Source organism: Galleria mellonella, unplaced genomic scaffold (genome assembly GCF_026898425.1).
Source record: "Galleria mellonella isolate WM207_F2 unplaced genomic scaffold, CSIRO_AGI_GalMel_v1 utg424, whole genome shotgun sequence".
NCBI lineage: Eukaryota > Metazoa > Arthropoda > Insecta > Lepidoptera > Pyralidae > Galleria > Galleria mellonella.
Genome location: NW_026442097.1, coordinates 397113 through 414067, shown reverse-complemented (window position 1 = coordinate 414067; position 16955 = coordinate 397113). Strand labels below are relative to the sequence as shown.

The 16955-nt window shown below is 34.6% G+C and overlaps 1 protein-coding gene across 3 annotated transcripts in view; it reads right to left on the bottom strand.

Annotated features, from left to right (window-relative positions):
• Nucleotides 1-313: 313 nt before the first annotated feature.
• LOC113512207 (glutamate decarboxylase) overlaps nucleotides 314-16955 on the bottom strand; it is an 84240-nt gene continuing 67598 nt past the window's right edge. For all 3 annotated transcript variants that reach the window (XM_052898401.1, XM_052898400.1, XM_052898402.1), the window contains 4 exons: nucleotides 14308-14386; nucleotides 8548-8697; nucleotides 7515-7709; nucleotides 314-6966 (listed from right to left, as the gene is read on the bottom strand). In XM_052898401.1, the coding sequence (XP_052754361.1) occupies nucleotides 6784-6966; nucleotides 7515-7709; nucleotides 8548-8697; nucleotides 14308-14386 (607 nt within the window). In that variant the 3' untranslated portion in view covers nucleotides 314-6783. The remainder of the gene's footprint in view (nucleotides 6967-7514; nucleotides 7710-8547; nucleotides 8698-14307; nucleotides 14387-16955) is intronic.

The following is a 16955-nucleotide window of genomic DNA, read 5'->3' as shown; positions in this document are numbered from 1 at the left end:
CGTGAATTTACTGGGTACAGAGAAATAACACCTGAGTCCTCAGGAATGGCAACGCATGGGGGTATCATGGGCGAAACAGTATACTCTGTTATGTCCATGGTGCTGCTCATGTCTATAGGCGACGGTTACCACTTTCCATCAGGTGGGCCGTCAGCTTGTTTGCCATTCTAAGTTGTATAAAAAAAATGTATTTTTGTACGAGTCCATTTTTCAAGAAAGGCTAGTCAAAACCGTAATACGACCATGTGCTAGTTCTCGGGATACAATTAGGAATAATTCCAAACGACCAAAAACTAACAACAATACCATTTATTGGTTATACAGGTTTTTACATATAGCAACAATCATAATAGGATATAGTTTTGAGTTTGTTACACATTGTAAGTGATCAAAAAGTGAACAATAGGTATATATATATATATAGCTCTAAACACTAAAGTTTTCGAAATTCTAACATTTTATATTCTAATAACTTATGTTTAAATACATTTAGAAACAAACTATGAACTGGCAAAATATAATTATCACGTAAAATCTTACGGAAGACATATTGGAAGCCATTTTCCTATTATAATTGACATTGAGAATATATTTTCTTCACACGAGATGGAAGCACATTTTTGAATATAGCGCCATCTGTTGTCCAGTGGCGGATATTTTGTCTTTTAAAGACTACTGCACAGTTTATTAACCTCAATGTAATTTTCATGTACCTACATTGACATAATATTTTATATGTTACTATATTAAACATAGTTTTCGTTTAACGATTCCTTTAACATATATAAGCGCAAAACATTAGCGTATTATTAAACGAGAACATTGGACACGCACATCTAGATATATTTACATTTAATAATTTATAATTTGACTGACAGTTTCACTTCGATCGCCAAAAAATATGTATTTCTCGTATCTTTTAAACAATTTACTATATACCGCTAGGTGGCACTAGCTGTCACAAAATAAAATGGCACGAGAGCCGGCGACAAGTTTCAATCAGAATACAAAATATATAATCACGAAGCAAACATAGGTAATAAATTAATATTGATTATATACATATATATGGACTGTTGCAATAAATTTTCTGCAGCACATGCTGAATGGCAGCCATATTGGCAACAAGAAATATAAAATTTGTTTCAATTGTTTATCGTTAAAAGTGTAATATTATCGCATTGTCGTTCAATGTATTCTTTATTTCTAAAGAAAAATAAGTAATAATTAAAGCTTGTCCACCGTCTCTCCACCTAAAAAACATTAAACATCGGCAAACTAACCGACGTCGCACACGAAGCGGGTGATATCGCCCCGCGAACGCTAATCTACTCTTTCTATTGTCATCGTCACATATTTATCGCATCTTATATTTACAACTTAGCGTGAAATATATCTAAAAATTATTTAATAAATAGATCTGTATTTCATAAAAATTATATCCATACCATTGTTTCTCTACTTCCGTCACTAGTTGGCGCTGCACTCTCAACTGATGTAACTTTACTTATTTGTTAACTTATTGTCATTATGTACTTATTCCCTAATATACTAATCTCACAATGGATTAGCGACTCGCCTCGGTTTCCTACGAGTAATAATATAATCAGGACTCGTATCTACATATTTAGAATTCATCCACAAAAAAATATTCGTGTCGAAATCACAGTAAGACCTTCAAAAGTTGAAATTCCTTTGAATTGTTTAAAAGAAGTAAGAAGTTGTTTGGTAAAAATAGACAGACGCGCATAGTAATTTTAAATATAAAATAGAATTACTATAATAATGAAAACAATAGTTCAGAAATTAATAAAAAAAGAGAAAACGAAACCTTTTATACAACTTAGAATGGCAAACAAGCTGACGGCCCACCTGATGGAAAGTGGTAACCGTCGTATATAGACATGAGCAGAACCGTGGACATAACAGAGTATACTGTTTCGCCCATGATACCCCCCATGCGTTGCCATTCCTGAGGACTCAGGTGTTATTCCTCTGTACCCAGTAAATTCACGCCATATCCCACCCTTCCAACCGAAACACAGCCATGCAGACACAACTGCTTCACGGTTGAAACATGAATGGGACAGAGGTACCCAAGCAATCGGCAGTAATATCCTTTTATTCTATGACGGTAGGTACTATACATTTTAATATTTCTCTTTATATTAAGTGATAAATAAAACGATTGGTATACAATTTGTCCCTTTCTCTTTGCCTATTTAAATAATATCGCATACAATTGTTCTATATAATAATTTCCCTTATTTATTTATTATTAACATGTCAAAATGTCGTTTTTAGCAAACCTTCCTTTCGATATTTGGTGAGTACATATTTTTTCTGTGCTCTGACATATTAACAAGCGCTAGTGGCGCCAACTAGTGACGTTTATAACGAAAGCCCTAAGTTCTAACTTATTGGAAGCCCCCATTAAGAATATGCATGAATTAAGTAATTCTTGATTACTTACCACCAATTTACGCGTTAACTTTCAAGAATTATTTTTCATAATTAAATTAAGTATTTCATTTTAAATAATTTTTTAATTCAATAACATTCTTTAAAAGAAGTATAAAACCAATCTGGGAGTATTTACGAATAAAAAAAAAATGTAATAAATACCATAATATAATAACAAAAAATATAACCCCCTCTAAACAAACGGCCAAGAAATATCTCGATAGATATGCTTGTAAGAGTTACAACGAGAAATCAACATGTACACCACGAATCTATCGAGAGATTTGTTTGCCATTTATATTTACCAGTTGATCGGCTAAATAAATATGACCACTTACAATTAGATATTAATTTACCTTATTTCTTATTACTGTATGCGTTACATAGACATCTACCGGCGAATGAGAGAAATGTGAGTAACTATTTATTGCGCGTTTACACAATAATATTTTCTCTTAAAATTAATTGTTTCACAGTTAGATGGCGTTATTCGTGAAAATTGTCTTTTTCATGGGATTACACTAGAGATGGGTAATATATAATATAGCATAATCTATATATTGTTACTATAATAACTGTATATTGGCTCAATAACGGATATATACTATGTTGATTTGACAATATATAATATGGAAATATAGCAGCCGCTTAAAATTAATATATGACAATATCGAAATGGGTGATGACCATTTTCCACCATCTATGTCCAGAGAAATCCAATATATAGTATGTCAGAGCGATACTTACATTACCCACGCCTAGTTTACACCTAAACAAGTACATGTAACTAATTCACGTTGCTCGCAATTCATTAATCTAAATTACTTAAATTAAGTATTTACTTAAATTGAAAAATATAACACAACCAATTGGTTATATTACAAAAATATACCTAATACATATAAACGAGCATTTATTTTCAATAAGTAAGAAAAGATAAAAGATAATTTCAATACTGAGACACCGAAGCGTTTTAGGCCAAAACTACGTGTAAAATATTTAATTGGCAAACGGGAGATATGTGTCGTATATTATGTGACTGATATTATTTTACATTAACAATATAATTATTTTAATCTATCTACGTCATAACAGTAGAATAATCTGGAAATAATCAGCATTATAACTACTCAGATAATAAGGCTTGAAAGACTCGTTTCCAGGACAGGAAATATAAAAAAAAAGTTGAAACTTTATAAAAGTATTTTTGGCGGGAAGTCTACTTGACAGGTTATTTTTTTTATCCGTTCAGAATGTGTTACAAACAGCTCAATCATTACCATAGACAATCGAGCCTGTGTTTTTACAGAGACTTTACGGCGGTTTTGTACAGAGATAAATACAATAAATTCAGAGGTTTTGTATGTTAAATTGTTAGTACACAGGTCACGTGATAGAGAAATTAAATTCTATTGCAAATAAGCATAATATATTTTCATACATATTGGGAGACAATGGATACAAGTTGCTTAGGATAATTATTATGGCAGTCTATGGGGAGGCGATGACAATAAGTACAATATGTACTTACTCTCTCATTTATATGAATTTATTTATTTTTTGTTTAAAAACCTTTTATTCTACAATTATGACGATATTAGTTTATGTGGCATTTCTACTCGTATTTATTTTTTAAATAATTAAATTATATATTTGTCATCAATCATAAAAATAACAATAAATATGAAAATATATTAGAGTAGAAGCGACACATTAATATATAGGGTGTAAATTTATATACTATATATGGTATATCTACTTGATATATCACAAAAATTGTATCTATTCAACGAGATTTTAATAAAATTAAAAAAAAAAAACTTTGTTGTGTTGCACATTTTTTTTTATTAAAATTAATATAATAAACGAGTTAAATGTATATAAATTTTGTACCCTATATAATATTCTATGTTCTTATAATAATTATGAGATACCGTACACGCTACGCGCGTTATTCATTTTTTAGACACGTTAGACATTAAATTTTATAAAGCAGACATCACATTCCAATTATTTATTAAAATTTAACACATTCAACATTCTAACATTTAATTTTTCACTAAATTTCGTAATTTTTCGTTCAAAACTAAGCACTTTTAGCATTGAAAATATATTTCGTTACATTAATATATACATAAATGTGGGTATATCAATTAAATAAATTATATTTATAAATAAACCAATTTCATTCGTCGTACCATTTTTACATTTATGGAATTAATGGGCTCCGTACATAGTCATGCGTTCTATTTTTTCTAGTAATGTTAAGAGGCCTGCCTTCGTAAAAGTCGGAAAATCTCAGTATATTTTAAGTCAATAATAGTAGTTTTTCATTAATAACACGTTTGCATTCTAAAGTGCAATATTTAAGATTATTAATGAAATATCTATTTCCGAAGAATAAATGACAACGCGACCACATACAGGCAAAGCGGGACGTCATACTAAATACATTTGCAAGCAAAAGGACTTTTCCGATTTTTTTTCTATATGTTACAATTCAAACATGACTTCAATTCTACGATACGATATGGAAAGAGGTTATTTTGTATTTATAATTACAAACACGTTACATGTAAGAGAAAATATATCTCCATTGTCAACAAGCCAACATACAGACAGCACAACAACATCTATATCTAATCCCAGACGGTTCGTTTCAATTATCAACAAATCCAGTAATATTTATTTAAAATACTTTTCGCGCTTAATCTATGTGCGCGCCATTTTTTTTTTTTCTTTATCCACAAATTTTCCCCGCACTAGTATAGTCAAAAGAACTTTGTCCTTACAGCCATAAATTAGCACACCATTATAACTGCCAGTTTTATCCCTGTTTAAATAAATTTTATCTAGAAAATAGTTCATTATAGAACTTAAATTGTTGTGGAAACTGGTATACAATTGGTTAATATATATAAATAAATAGTTATATTTTTTCTATGGCTAAGATTAAGGACTCTGGTGGTGGATATTTCCAGTCCTGCGGACTTGTATGACTATCTTTACGTGTTTAAAACACAATAGTTTAAATTTATATTTTTTCCAATTAACACGAGAATAAATACATTTATTTTCACAATCTATCTCTTTCTTCAATTCGTTTCAAATGTCCAGCGTTTGTCCCGATACGGGAATCGCTTCACTAGTGCATTATTAAAAAATAGTACAGTGCATTAGTCGAGAAGCAAAATAAGTGTGAAATTATCAATATTAAGTGGACCACATTATGAATACAAATATTAAATCGTTATTAATTGTCAGAAGTTACTTATATTTTATCAACCATCTTCGAAATCGAATTTTTAAAACAAGACTTATTTTGTCTAAAGGCATAGATTAAGTATACCAAGAGTTTGTTTTTATTTTCACATGGAACTTTGGGGTATGCACTCCAATATTTTACCATAAACAAAGAAAAAAAAAAGTAGTTTAGAATCAGCAATATCATTTTAAATTTAATCCAATAAATTCCACATTTCGTATTTAATCTAAACAACTAGGCTACATTTTACACTGTCAACAAACTTCGCAAAACTAACTACAAAACATGGAATTTATATATTTAAAGAAATGCAATTCAGTTTTAAATATTAATAAATCTTTTATATTTGAGCTACGGAAAACTACATTTTACTTATAAGTAAGTATATCAATTTTTTTTTATTACCAGACATACGACGTAAGGAAACGGATTTTTTTTTAAGAAGTAGATGCACAAGAATACTTTGTATGCCTATAAGGTTGATGACAGAATACCAAATTATATTTTACAACCACATACTTATATGTATATTACGTACCTATTTAATCACAAAATAAAAATCTCTGTAATAAATAAAAATAGTCTGAAACCACAGATTAAGAATATCTGCTAGTGAGCGTAGTACATTATCCATACATATTGTACTGTAATCATATGTATTCTGCATTTATAGCTTTAAATGGGAGGAAAAGGGATAGAGTCAAATCTATTTTATTAGGAAAGGGACTTAATTAAAAGTAATAAATTCACCTATAAGAGACGGTCACGGTTTCTATTTCAGTCGGAAGGGAAAACTATTAAATTTAATTGTAATAAAAGAAATCACAGTTGTAGCGTTTGTGACAAGTTGAGTACGTGATAAACTGAGTTTATAACAAACTGATGCATGATATACCAAGATCATTACTGAGTTTGTGACGTACTGCGTTTATGACAAACTGACATAAACTCAGTTCGCATAACATAATCCGATGTGACCAAGGTATGTAATTCTCTGCAAAAACTTCGACAATTAAAAATATTCCTTACGTTGCAACAAGATGGCGAGGATTGATTTAATCCACAATGATATCCTGTCCCAAACGGTCCATCTCTGACAGTAGGAAGTCTATGTCTTTCTCGGTCACGGCTGCTGAGGAGATGATGTTCCGGAAGAAGTTGGGGCGCCTGTCGTCGGGCTGGTATCCAACCATTATGGTGCCAGCTTGCATCATTTTGCCTTTGAGTTTGGCACAAACCTGGTTGGGAAAACGATAAATTATTTCATGATAACACAATGATATAAGATAATTTTTAAATTACAGGGTTCTGATTGAACTCAGAAACATTTTTTTTGACATTATTTTATTATTATTTCAAGCCCCTTAAGGGGAGGTTTGCCAGAAGTTTCCACGCTTGGAAGGCGGTTTAGCAACCACAATTAGGCTTTTAGAGACGTTTTAGGAGGGACGCTACCGCCCATTCCACGCTCTTCTTTAGTCGCCTCTTACGACACCCACGGGAAAGGATGGGGTGGCCTATTTTATGCCGGGACGCACAGAGACAATATGGTCCATGAATACAATCGACCGAAAAATAATTCTTTACTCTCAACAGTTGACTACACTATGCCGGCTCGCTAAATACTTTCCCGCGCTTATTTGAAGAATCCGAGGTTATAAAATGAAGGAAACACGTCTCAAGAAAGGCCATTCCATATTGTTACGGTAGGGTTCACGTAAGAGTTGGTGGCCGCATGCTCGTTTGCCTCCTGAATTGTAAAATAAAAAAAAATCTATTAGTTCACCTTTCCTAGCTTGATCTCCTTATTGCTATCGTGGGGCAGGTTCCTCAGCTGCTTCGGCAGGTACCAGAAGGAGACGTTCACCATCTCAGGCTCCAGAATGAGGTAGAACTTGTCTGGCTGCTCCTTGATACGTCGGACCATGTACTCTGATAACTCCATGAGGCGATCCATGTGTCGCTCGAAGCCTGAGGTGCCCTGGTGGAAAAAAATCAATAATATTTTGTTAAAATTAGAATAATCACCTCGCCTGTGTTTAAGGTATACGCTGGCGGGGCATTAGTGGGTAATGATAGGTGAAAATTAAGTCTAGATTTAGTCAAGATGTGTCTATCTTCGGACACACTGTGCAGACTGTGCGGCGAGAAATCGGAATCCATGGAACAGCTGATGTGCAACTGTGATTTGTTGGCAAGTATGCGTATGAGTCTATTGGGAACGGCTTATCCAGAGCCAGGGAACTACAGATATCTTAAACCGCGGGATATCGTTAGGGTAACACATAGGATCTATGAAATGATGGTATAAGGCAGGGGGAGCATAAAAGATCCCAGTGGGTCGACATGCAGCAGCTTAGCTGATCCCTTATGCAAATAAAATATAAGATCCACTGAAATTGCGTAGAGATATTGCAGCTCTGTGCATCTTTTATCGAATTTATCATGGGCAGTGCTCTGAGGAATTGTTCAGATTGATACCTGCTGCTAATTTTCACCACCGTACAACCCACCATAAGCTACAGTTCCATTCCAATCATCGGAATAAGTGGTGATCTTCCACCTTGCGTTTTTGAAGCTACTTTCTGCCACGCACGCACTCTTTAGAATCCACTTCCCGCAGCAATATTTCTGAACCGATACGATATCATAAACTTCAAGAAAAGAGCATATTCCTTCTTAAAAGGCCGGTAGCATACCTGCAATGCTTCTGGTGTTGCGGGTGATCATGGGCGACGGTAGCCACTTACCATCAAGTGAGCCGCATGCTCGTTTGCCTCCTGTGTTGTAAAAAAAAGATGAGTCACATAAAGACATACCTTTCCGCGCCACTGCAGCCACAGTTTGAAGATGTCGTTGTGCCGTCCACACTGGATCACCTTGTCTCCGGTATCATACCGCGGGTCGTAGATCTTGTCCGTCATGAACAGGTACTCCGCTGACATAGCGTTGCAGCTCAAGAGGATGCCCTGGGTGGGAGAGGAGACTGTTAAAGTCGTCTGCTTTGGGTAGCTCGCGTGGCCGCCGTGACGAATTCATTCAGGAATTTACCACAACAGTTTCCAGTGGGGATCATTTAACTATATATCCTATATTGCCAAAAATGACATATTTAACATGAAGCTGACAGCTTCATGTTAAATATGTCATTTTTCATTTAGGAAGTACAAGAGCTGTTTGGTATGAATTTGTACTTTACTAGTATTGAGTTAGTTTAGGACATGTTTAGGATGGCTGGGCTGTGTTTCTTGTGTGGTGATAGTTTTATAGTATAAATTTCATTTAATATCAATTATATATATTGTTTTATACAGTTATATATATATATATATATATATATATATATATATATATATATATATATATATATATATATATATATATATATATATATACACATAAATGAGTAGCTGTTTTCTAACTATTATGTTTCCCACGTGTCGAAATTCAAATGTTATGTCTAAATGTCAATCGTGTTGTGTACACGTGTTTTTGAATTGTATCCTAGTATAAATACCATAATTACCTATATATAAACATAACATGGTTATAATTTGCTATGTGTGCCTTATTAAAATAGATAAATAGATTACAATAGTAAACTTATTATAAATATAAATAATTACAAGAAATAATCACAATGAGAAAACAATGGGCGACCTTATCGCTGAGAGCGATTTCTTCCAGGCAACCTTTGGATGGAGAGAAGTAATTATAAACAGTTTGATCGGAGGCACGATGTAATTCTATTATTTCTAAAATATAGAGATGGGATACATATAATAATGTAAATATATATTACTTATTATATATATTCCATTTTCACCCATAAAAAAACCTTTTTATATTTTAGTACAGTGTTTAGAAGCATTACGAGTACATTTAAATTCTCAGGAGTACTGAGGCATGAGGGGAACCTAAATCTAAGTTTATTTGAATAAAATATTTCTTTCTTTCTTCTTTCAACCACCTCTCTTTTTGAAGTGGGTTGATGGGTGAAAATGGTATGGTAACCCCGCCTGCGCTAACGGTATGCGCTGGCGGAGCACCAGTGAAGGATGATAGATGAGAATGAAAACAGGCCAGTTAGCCCATCATGATGAATTCATCAGGAATTAACCATGATAGTTTCCAGGGGGAACCGCGAGGAGGTGGAGCTGGTTGGGTATATTGCTAGCAATGGGATTCTCAGTCTCCATTACTAACAATCCCTTTCTAGTGAATTGAGTCCTTATGGAAGTGACTGCTCGTGGAGGTGGCTTCAAAATCCACATTAGCATGATAGAGCGCGGCCGATTATTTGCGCTGCGAATTATGGTAATGTAAGCGAAGCCGGGGGGCGGCGCTATCTGTCCGGAGCAGTTGTTTGATCAGTACCGCAGCATTACTGACGCGACATTATAATGTATTCGTGGTCGTGTTTGAAGATAAATTACTGTATAAGCTATTTATGCGTTCACGTAGGTGTTTTGTTTTATACAACTTAGAATGGCAAACAAGCTGACGGCCCACCTGATGGAAAGTGGTAACCGTCGCCTATAGACATGAGCAGTACCATGTACATAACAGAGTATACTGTTTCGCCCATGATACCCCCCATGCGTTGCCATTCCTGAGGACTCAGGTGTTATTCCTCTGTACCCAGTAAATTCACGCCATATCCCACCCTTCAAACAAATAATGTTGTTCTCACAGAACTTTTTAATAAATTGACTATAACACGATAAATAGGAAAAATTCAGTCAAGTCGTTTGCACAAAAGTCGTTTGCTTGGGCACCTCTGTCCCATTCGTGTTTCTACCGTGAAGCAGTTGTGTTTGCATGGCTGTGTATCGGTTTGAAGGGTGGGATATGGCGTGAATTTACTGGGTACAGAGGAATAACACCTGAGTCCTCAGGAATGGCAACGCATGGGGGTATCATGGGCGAAACAGTATACTCTGTTATGTCCATGGTACTGCTCATGTGTATAGGCGACGGTTACCACTTTCCATCAGGTGGCCGTCAGCTTGTTTACCATTCTAAGTTGTATAAAAAAAGTTATATAAATGTTGAGTAGTGGACGGGTAATGAAAAAACTTAAATTTAAGCATTTTTTAATATAATTTTTCATGATTCCACCGCCTATTCGGAACACAATTTCAGCCAATAAAAACGGTTATAAACTCAGCTGTTGCATTTTTCAAATAAAAGAATTAACCATTCTATTTTTAGCCATAAAAAATACGCTCGGCAAAATGTCATTCGAGAGTAACGTTCACCAAAATGGTAACAGTCGATGAAAACTGCCCCGTCCAGGATTATAGTTCTAAATACATTTTCTTTAAAAAAAATACGCTTACTTTTTTAGAATTTCAAACCCGCATACCTCAATGCAAATAACCCCACTCTCCCCTTTACGAACATCGACAAACTGAAATAAACCTTATACCAATGATATAAAGTTAAAAATCCTTTGATCCTATAATTGTAACTGATGTGTTAAAGTTATTATAGTTCTAATCGTATAAGGCTTAAAGTATAAATTCCTTTAGCATTGTGCTGATAAGATTATGCCTTGTAAACGCCAAAACAATATGCTAAGTAATAAATCCTGTAACTCCGCCCCTACTAGAAGTTTTTAGTGATGCGAAAGTCGTTCGGTACTTGTCGATATTCAAATTTTTTTTTATACCACTATTTTTCAGTGTGTCTTGCCTCTGACAAGTAACATTTTAAAACTGTTATTTTTTTTTATTTTTATGTAGTTTCTTAGTTATGCCAGAAAATGTGAAAAAGTTACCATCTCTTGTTTCCTTTCTCATCTCTGAAATTTGTGAAGTGAAAAATCTGAAATAATTACAGTTTATAAAGGTATAATATGAATACTTTAGTTAGTCTCAGTTTCTAAATAGCACCAGTTTGGAGACATTGTTAAAAATCTTCCAAAAACAATCTTAGTTCTTCGGTTCAGTTTTGAACCACAATTATGAGGGGGCGAAGGTATTGTTAGTAATGGTGGCTAAGAGCTCCATTTGCTAGGAATATATCCAACCAGGTCGACCTCTCCGTGGTCCCCCTGGAAACCATCGTGCTGAATTCCAAGTGTATTCGTCACGATGGGCTAACTGACCTGTCTTTTTTTCATTCTTATCTATCATCCTTCACTGGTGCCCCGCCAGCGTATACCGATAGCGCAGGCGGGGTTACCATTCCATTATCACACATTAAAAAAAAAACACAATTATGACACAAAATAAAAAAATACGAATTCTAGTATCAACAATAATAACTATTAGGTGTATATTTTGTATGATGATGCAAGATAGGTAATATTTTTTATGCAACACAGAATGGAAAACAAGCTGACGGCCAACCGACGGAAAGTGGTAACTGTCGCCTATAGACATGAGCAGTCCCATGGACATAACAGAGTATACTGTTTCTCCCATGATACCCCCTATGCGTTGCCATTCCTGAGGACTCAGGCGTTATTCCTCTGTACCCTGTAAATTCACGCCATATCTCACCCTTCAAACCGAAACACAGCCATGCAAACACAACTGCTTTACAGTAGAAACACGAATGGGACAGAGGTACCCAAGCAAACGACTTTTGTACAAAGTCTCCCTCTAGTATGCATGTTCGACTTTGCGTTAAAAAATATAAATATCGATATAAGAAAATATTCACTGTAACATCACTAACTAAGCACTGCTTCGGCACGCGGCGTGTTTAATTAAATTCCTCTTCTGATACTTACAAACATATGTTGCCAATTTTGCCCTCTACACTCTACGTATTCATTTAAAAACCAACTTTATTTCTAATGCCCTAGAGTCTATATCTCTTTAATTTATTCTTGTTTTTTTATCTAAGAATGTAATTTAAAAAGGACTTTATGGTTAACAAGTTAAGGGCGGTTTTCGTAATAAGAGTTAAGTAGTAAAATTGCCATTAGGTGCAGAGGCACTGCGCGTGATGGCGCTATGGTGCAGATAATTGTTTAGATTAAATGTTATGAAGAATTTAACGGCCCATATTTTTTATCTGTCACAGAAATCAGAGACAATTGTTTTTTGTTCCCTGTCACGAAGGCGAAGGAATACTAATCATAGAGCCATGTTTTATTTATTTATTTAATTTTTGTTTAAATATTATATGTACACTTACATCTACACTAATATTATAAAGAGGAAAAAAAAAATATTTTTGTGTGTATGTATGTTTGTAATGAATAAACTCAAAAACTACTTTGTAAATTTCAAAAATTCTTTCACCATTAGAAAGCTACATTCACCCTGAGTAACATAGGCTATATTTATTGCTAGAAAAGATTATGGATCCTTACTAAAACATTAGTAACGTAACTCAAGGTGTAAATACAATGCTATAAAACATCTTTGGTCGCGTGCGCTGCGGAAACTATTGGCGATAGTACAAAAGTATGTTCTACAATATTGAAGAAAATATCAATAACTACAAAAAACTTCGCGACACTATATGTCCAACTATTATCGTTATATCACAATAACCACTTTTTAAAATATTGTAAAAATGTCCACCCGTGCGAAGCCGGGACGGGCCGCTAGTCTACATATATATACGTTGTCTATGTTACTCAGGGTGAATGTGGCTTTCTAATGGTGAAAGAATTTTTGAAATCGACAAAGTAGTTTTTGAGTTTATTCATTACAAACATACATACACACAAAAATACAAATCTTTCCTCTTTATAATATTAGTGTAGATAACACAAAAAAGGTAAAAATGTATGTCTTTATGTATGTACAAAGTATTTTTATACAGGCACAGAACTTAGTTTATAAATAGAGTGTCTCCATACAAATGCTTCGAGCAAAACAGGTCAACTTTTTCATACAATTGCGCGTGATAAATAGTTACGAGTGATTCCTTTATAACTTCTATATTTAGTTTGTCTTATAAATTCTGCATCTTTTTAATGCGTAAGCACTCGTAATGGCAACGCATGGGGTGGTATCATGGGCGAAACAGTACACTCTGTTATGTCTATGGTACTGCTCATGTGTATAGGCGACGGTTACCACTTTCCATCAGGTGGGCCGTCAGCTTGTTTGCCATTCTAAGTTGTATAAAAAAAAATACACTACATATTTACATTTATTTATATCGCATTATTATACATTTATTTATATCACACTACACATACACCCACGCATACATTTAGCCCCTCTTTACAATTGGTTTTTTTTTTTTTTGATGGGTGAAAATTTGTATTATTTAATCATGAGAATGAAAACTGTCAATATCTCAGAACTGTAGTAACATGGATTTTAATTATTTTATATATAAATTAACTTAACTTTATGGGCACTCACTATTATATATGGGTTCCTTACATACATGTGCTTATATTACTTGCATACACCCACTCTAATTCGCCTGCCTCGCTTTGGAATCAAAATTTTTGTTTGTATAAATAAAATCCGTTATTGGCTGTATTCATAAGAGACTTAGCATGTTAAGTTATTTTTTAAGAGCTGTGGATTTTTGTATAAAAAAAAAAAATTAAAAAAAAAATTAAGGCACAGAATTTATCATTGGATTCCTCAACTCACCTCATATTTGAAGTGCACTGTAGAACACTGCAGCAGGGTGCCCATCAGCTTGTGAGGGTTCCACGTCACCGAGTCGGCCCTGAACAGTTAAGAAATCAAATAAGAAATCAAGTAACGGTTGTGAGGATGGTGATGCAACAATCCGTCATACTCGTGAACGGGTGCTGCCTGTGGGGGATTGGTCTGCTCATATTTGCTAGTTTTTTTTTCTGTTTAAAGTTTTTCTTCCAGTCAACCTAACGCAGTGGCATAGGAAGTAGTGAGTGGGCAGTAGTAGTGCAAGACAGAAGTTAAAATAAATATTTACATAAATAAATTATAAATCATTATATATATATATATATATACATTATATATATACATATATACATACATACACATACATACATAAATACACATACACACGCATATACATATATATATATATACATACGTTAAATACAACATATAACATGCAACATCTGTTTAACCGATATAAAAAAAAAAATATAAAAATTAATTCAAAGGTATTTAATTAAAAAATACACATACCATACATTATTAACTTAAATAGTCAAAATATTTATAATTAATATAAAACTAGATTTAAATTAATACTCGAACAGTCCCTTCGAATGAAGGTGCATTAATCGAACCCACTACCCTAGCCTAATCTGCCAGTCGAAGCTACAGACAGCTCTCTCGGTATGTTTTCTATAGGTTGACGTGTGAACTCCGACAAACGCCGCTAGAGTGCAGCAGAGTACATTCAGCTTAGGGTTGCCAAATATCACTAATTATATTTTTACTCGAAATAACAAATAAGGTGGGCCGTCAGTTTGTTTGCGTTTCTAAGTTGCATAAAAAAATAAAAGAATTTGAGAATCCATCTAATTGAAAGTGGTAAATGTCGCCTATAGATGATGTACAATTTTATAGACAATACAGAATACACTGTGACGCCCATGCCTAACCTTGTTCCTGCCTGAATTTATTGAAAATTGTGTTAACGGTAATGATTATTGTGTAGCTTTGTGATTTCCGTATGGTCCCGGAATGGACCACCCCTTCCGTTCGTGTGAGTGTCGTAACAGGCGACTAAGGTAACTTAATGGTCAAGGGATGGGCTGCAGCGTCCCTTTTAAAACAACACCTAAGCCTAACTGCGGTTGCTGACATGCCTGCCAAGCTTGGTAACTGTTGACAAAGACCACACGAAATGGAGGATGCCTATGTTCAGCAGTGAACAGGTAACAGCTGATTATGATGATAGGGTGATGATGATGATGAACGTTGTGATATATTGATAAAAATAAACCCTTTCAGTTAAAATAAAATGAAAAAAAAGAAATAAAAGGCAAAGAATTTATTATGAATTAGTTTTCGAACGTTTGTTATACTCAAGCACGCTTAAACGACTGAACGAATTTCTATGGAATTTGGTTAATAAATAGATGATCCTATGTAAAAAATTGTTTTTGTTTTATACAACTCACTTGGACAAAGACACGTTTTTTAGATATACACCTTAGTCCTCAGGAATAGTAAAATATCGAAGATAATGGTGTCTGTGACGTTCCATTCAGAATAGCACATAATGGTTCAAATGGGTGCATCGCAGTATAAACACTGGGCTGTGGGGCTATCTTAGCTCGATAATCACCACCTTCCATCAAGTGGATCGTAATTTTTTTTATCATTTTACATCGCAATAAGAAAAATAGGAAAACAAAAATAAAAAGTGCCAGCCCTGGCGCACTTGTCGCACGGTCCACTGCTCGCGGCGGCTCCATTTACCCGGATTTACCCTCTCCCCCCGCGCCCCCACACCTAGGCGGTATTTAGCGAGCGGCTGAGCCATGATTGATGAGGCTAATGACTAAAGATTAGTTATATGAACGGTAAAATGACAGAGTATTGCTCAAAATAAAGATATCGTCTCAGTCGTTAACTGTCCACTGTAGAACATAGCTTACCCTATAAGGGTGGTTTTGCCAGTAGTTGCCACACTTGGCAGGCGAGTTTTTTTTTGATGGGTGAAAATGGTATGGTGACCCCGCCTGCGCTAACGGGATACGCTGGCGGAGCACCAGTGAAGGGTGATAGATGAGAATGAAAACAGGCCAGTTAGCCCATCATGATGAATTCATCAGGAATTAACCATAGTTTCCAGGAAGAACCGCGAGGAGGTCGACCTGGTTGGGTATATTGCTAGCAATGGGTTTTTCAGTCTCCATTGCTAACAATCCTTTTCCCCTTGGCAGACGGGTTGGCAACCGCGGTTAGGCTTTGGAGATATTTTAAGAGCGACGCCTGCTTTTTAAATCTACTGCACGGTTCGTAAAGTTGTTATCTGTTGAGAGACTCAACAGTTACTCTTTTAAATCTCTGTTAACGTTATGTGTATTTATTTAAATGTACTATGTCTAAAGTTACATGGTCGTCAAAAGCCCGCGCATGATCCACTAACACCGTGCACGTTTGTCATTCAAGTAATCGTTTAGAGTGAATGGGCTTACCAAGAGCGCAGGTGGATTTTTACCAAAAAAATACCGTAGTTTTGGGGGAAAGGGTTCATCTGATCTTCTCTAACGAGTAATGGAGATCACAGCTTCACTGTTACCAATATCAAGTCAACTTCCCGTGGAAATTATCTGGATTAATTCTTA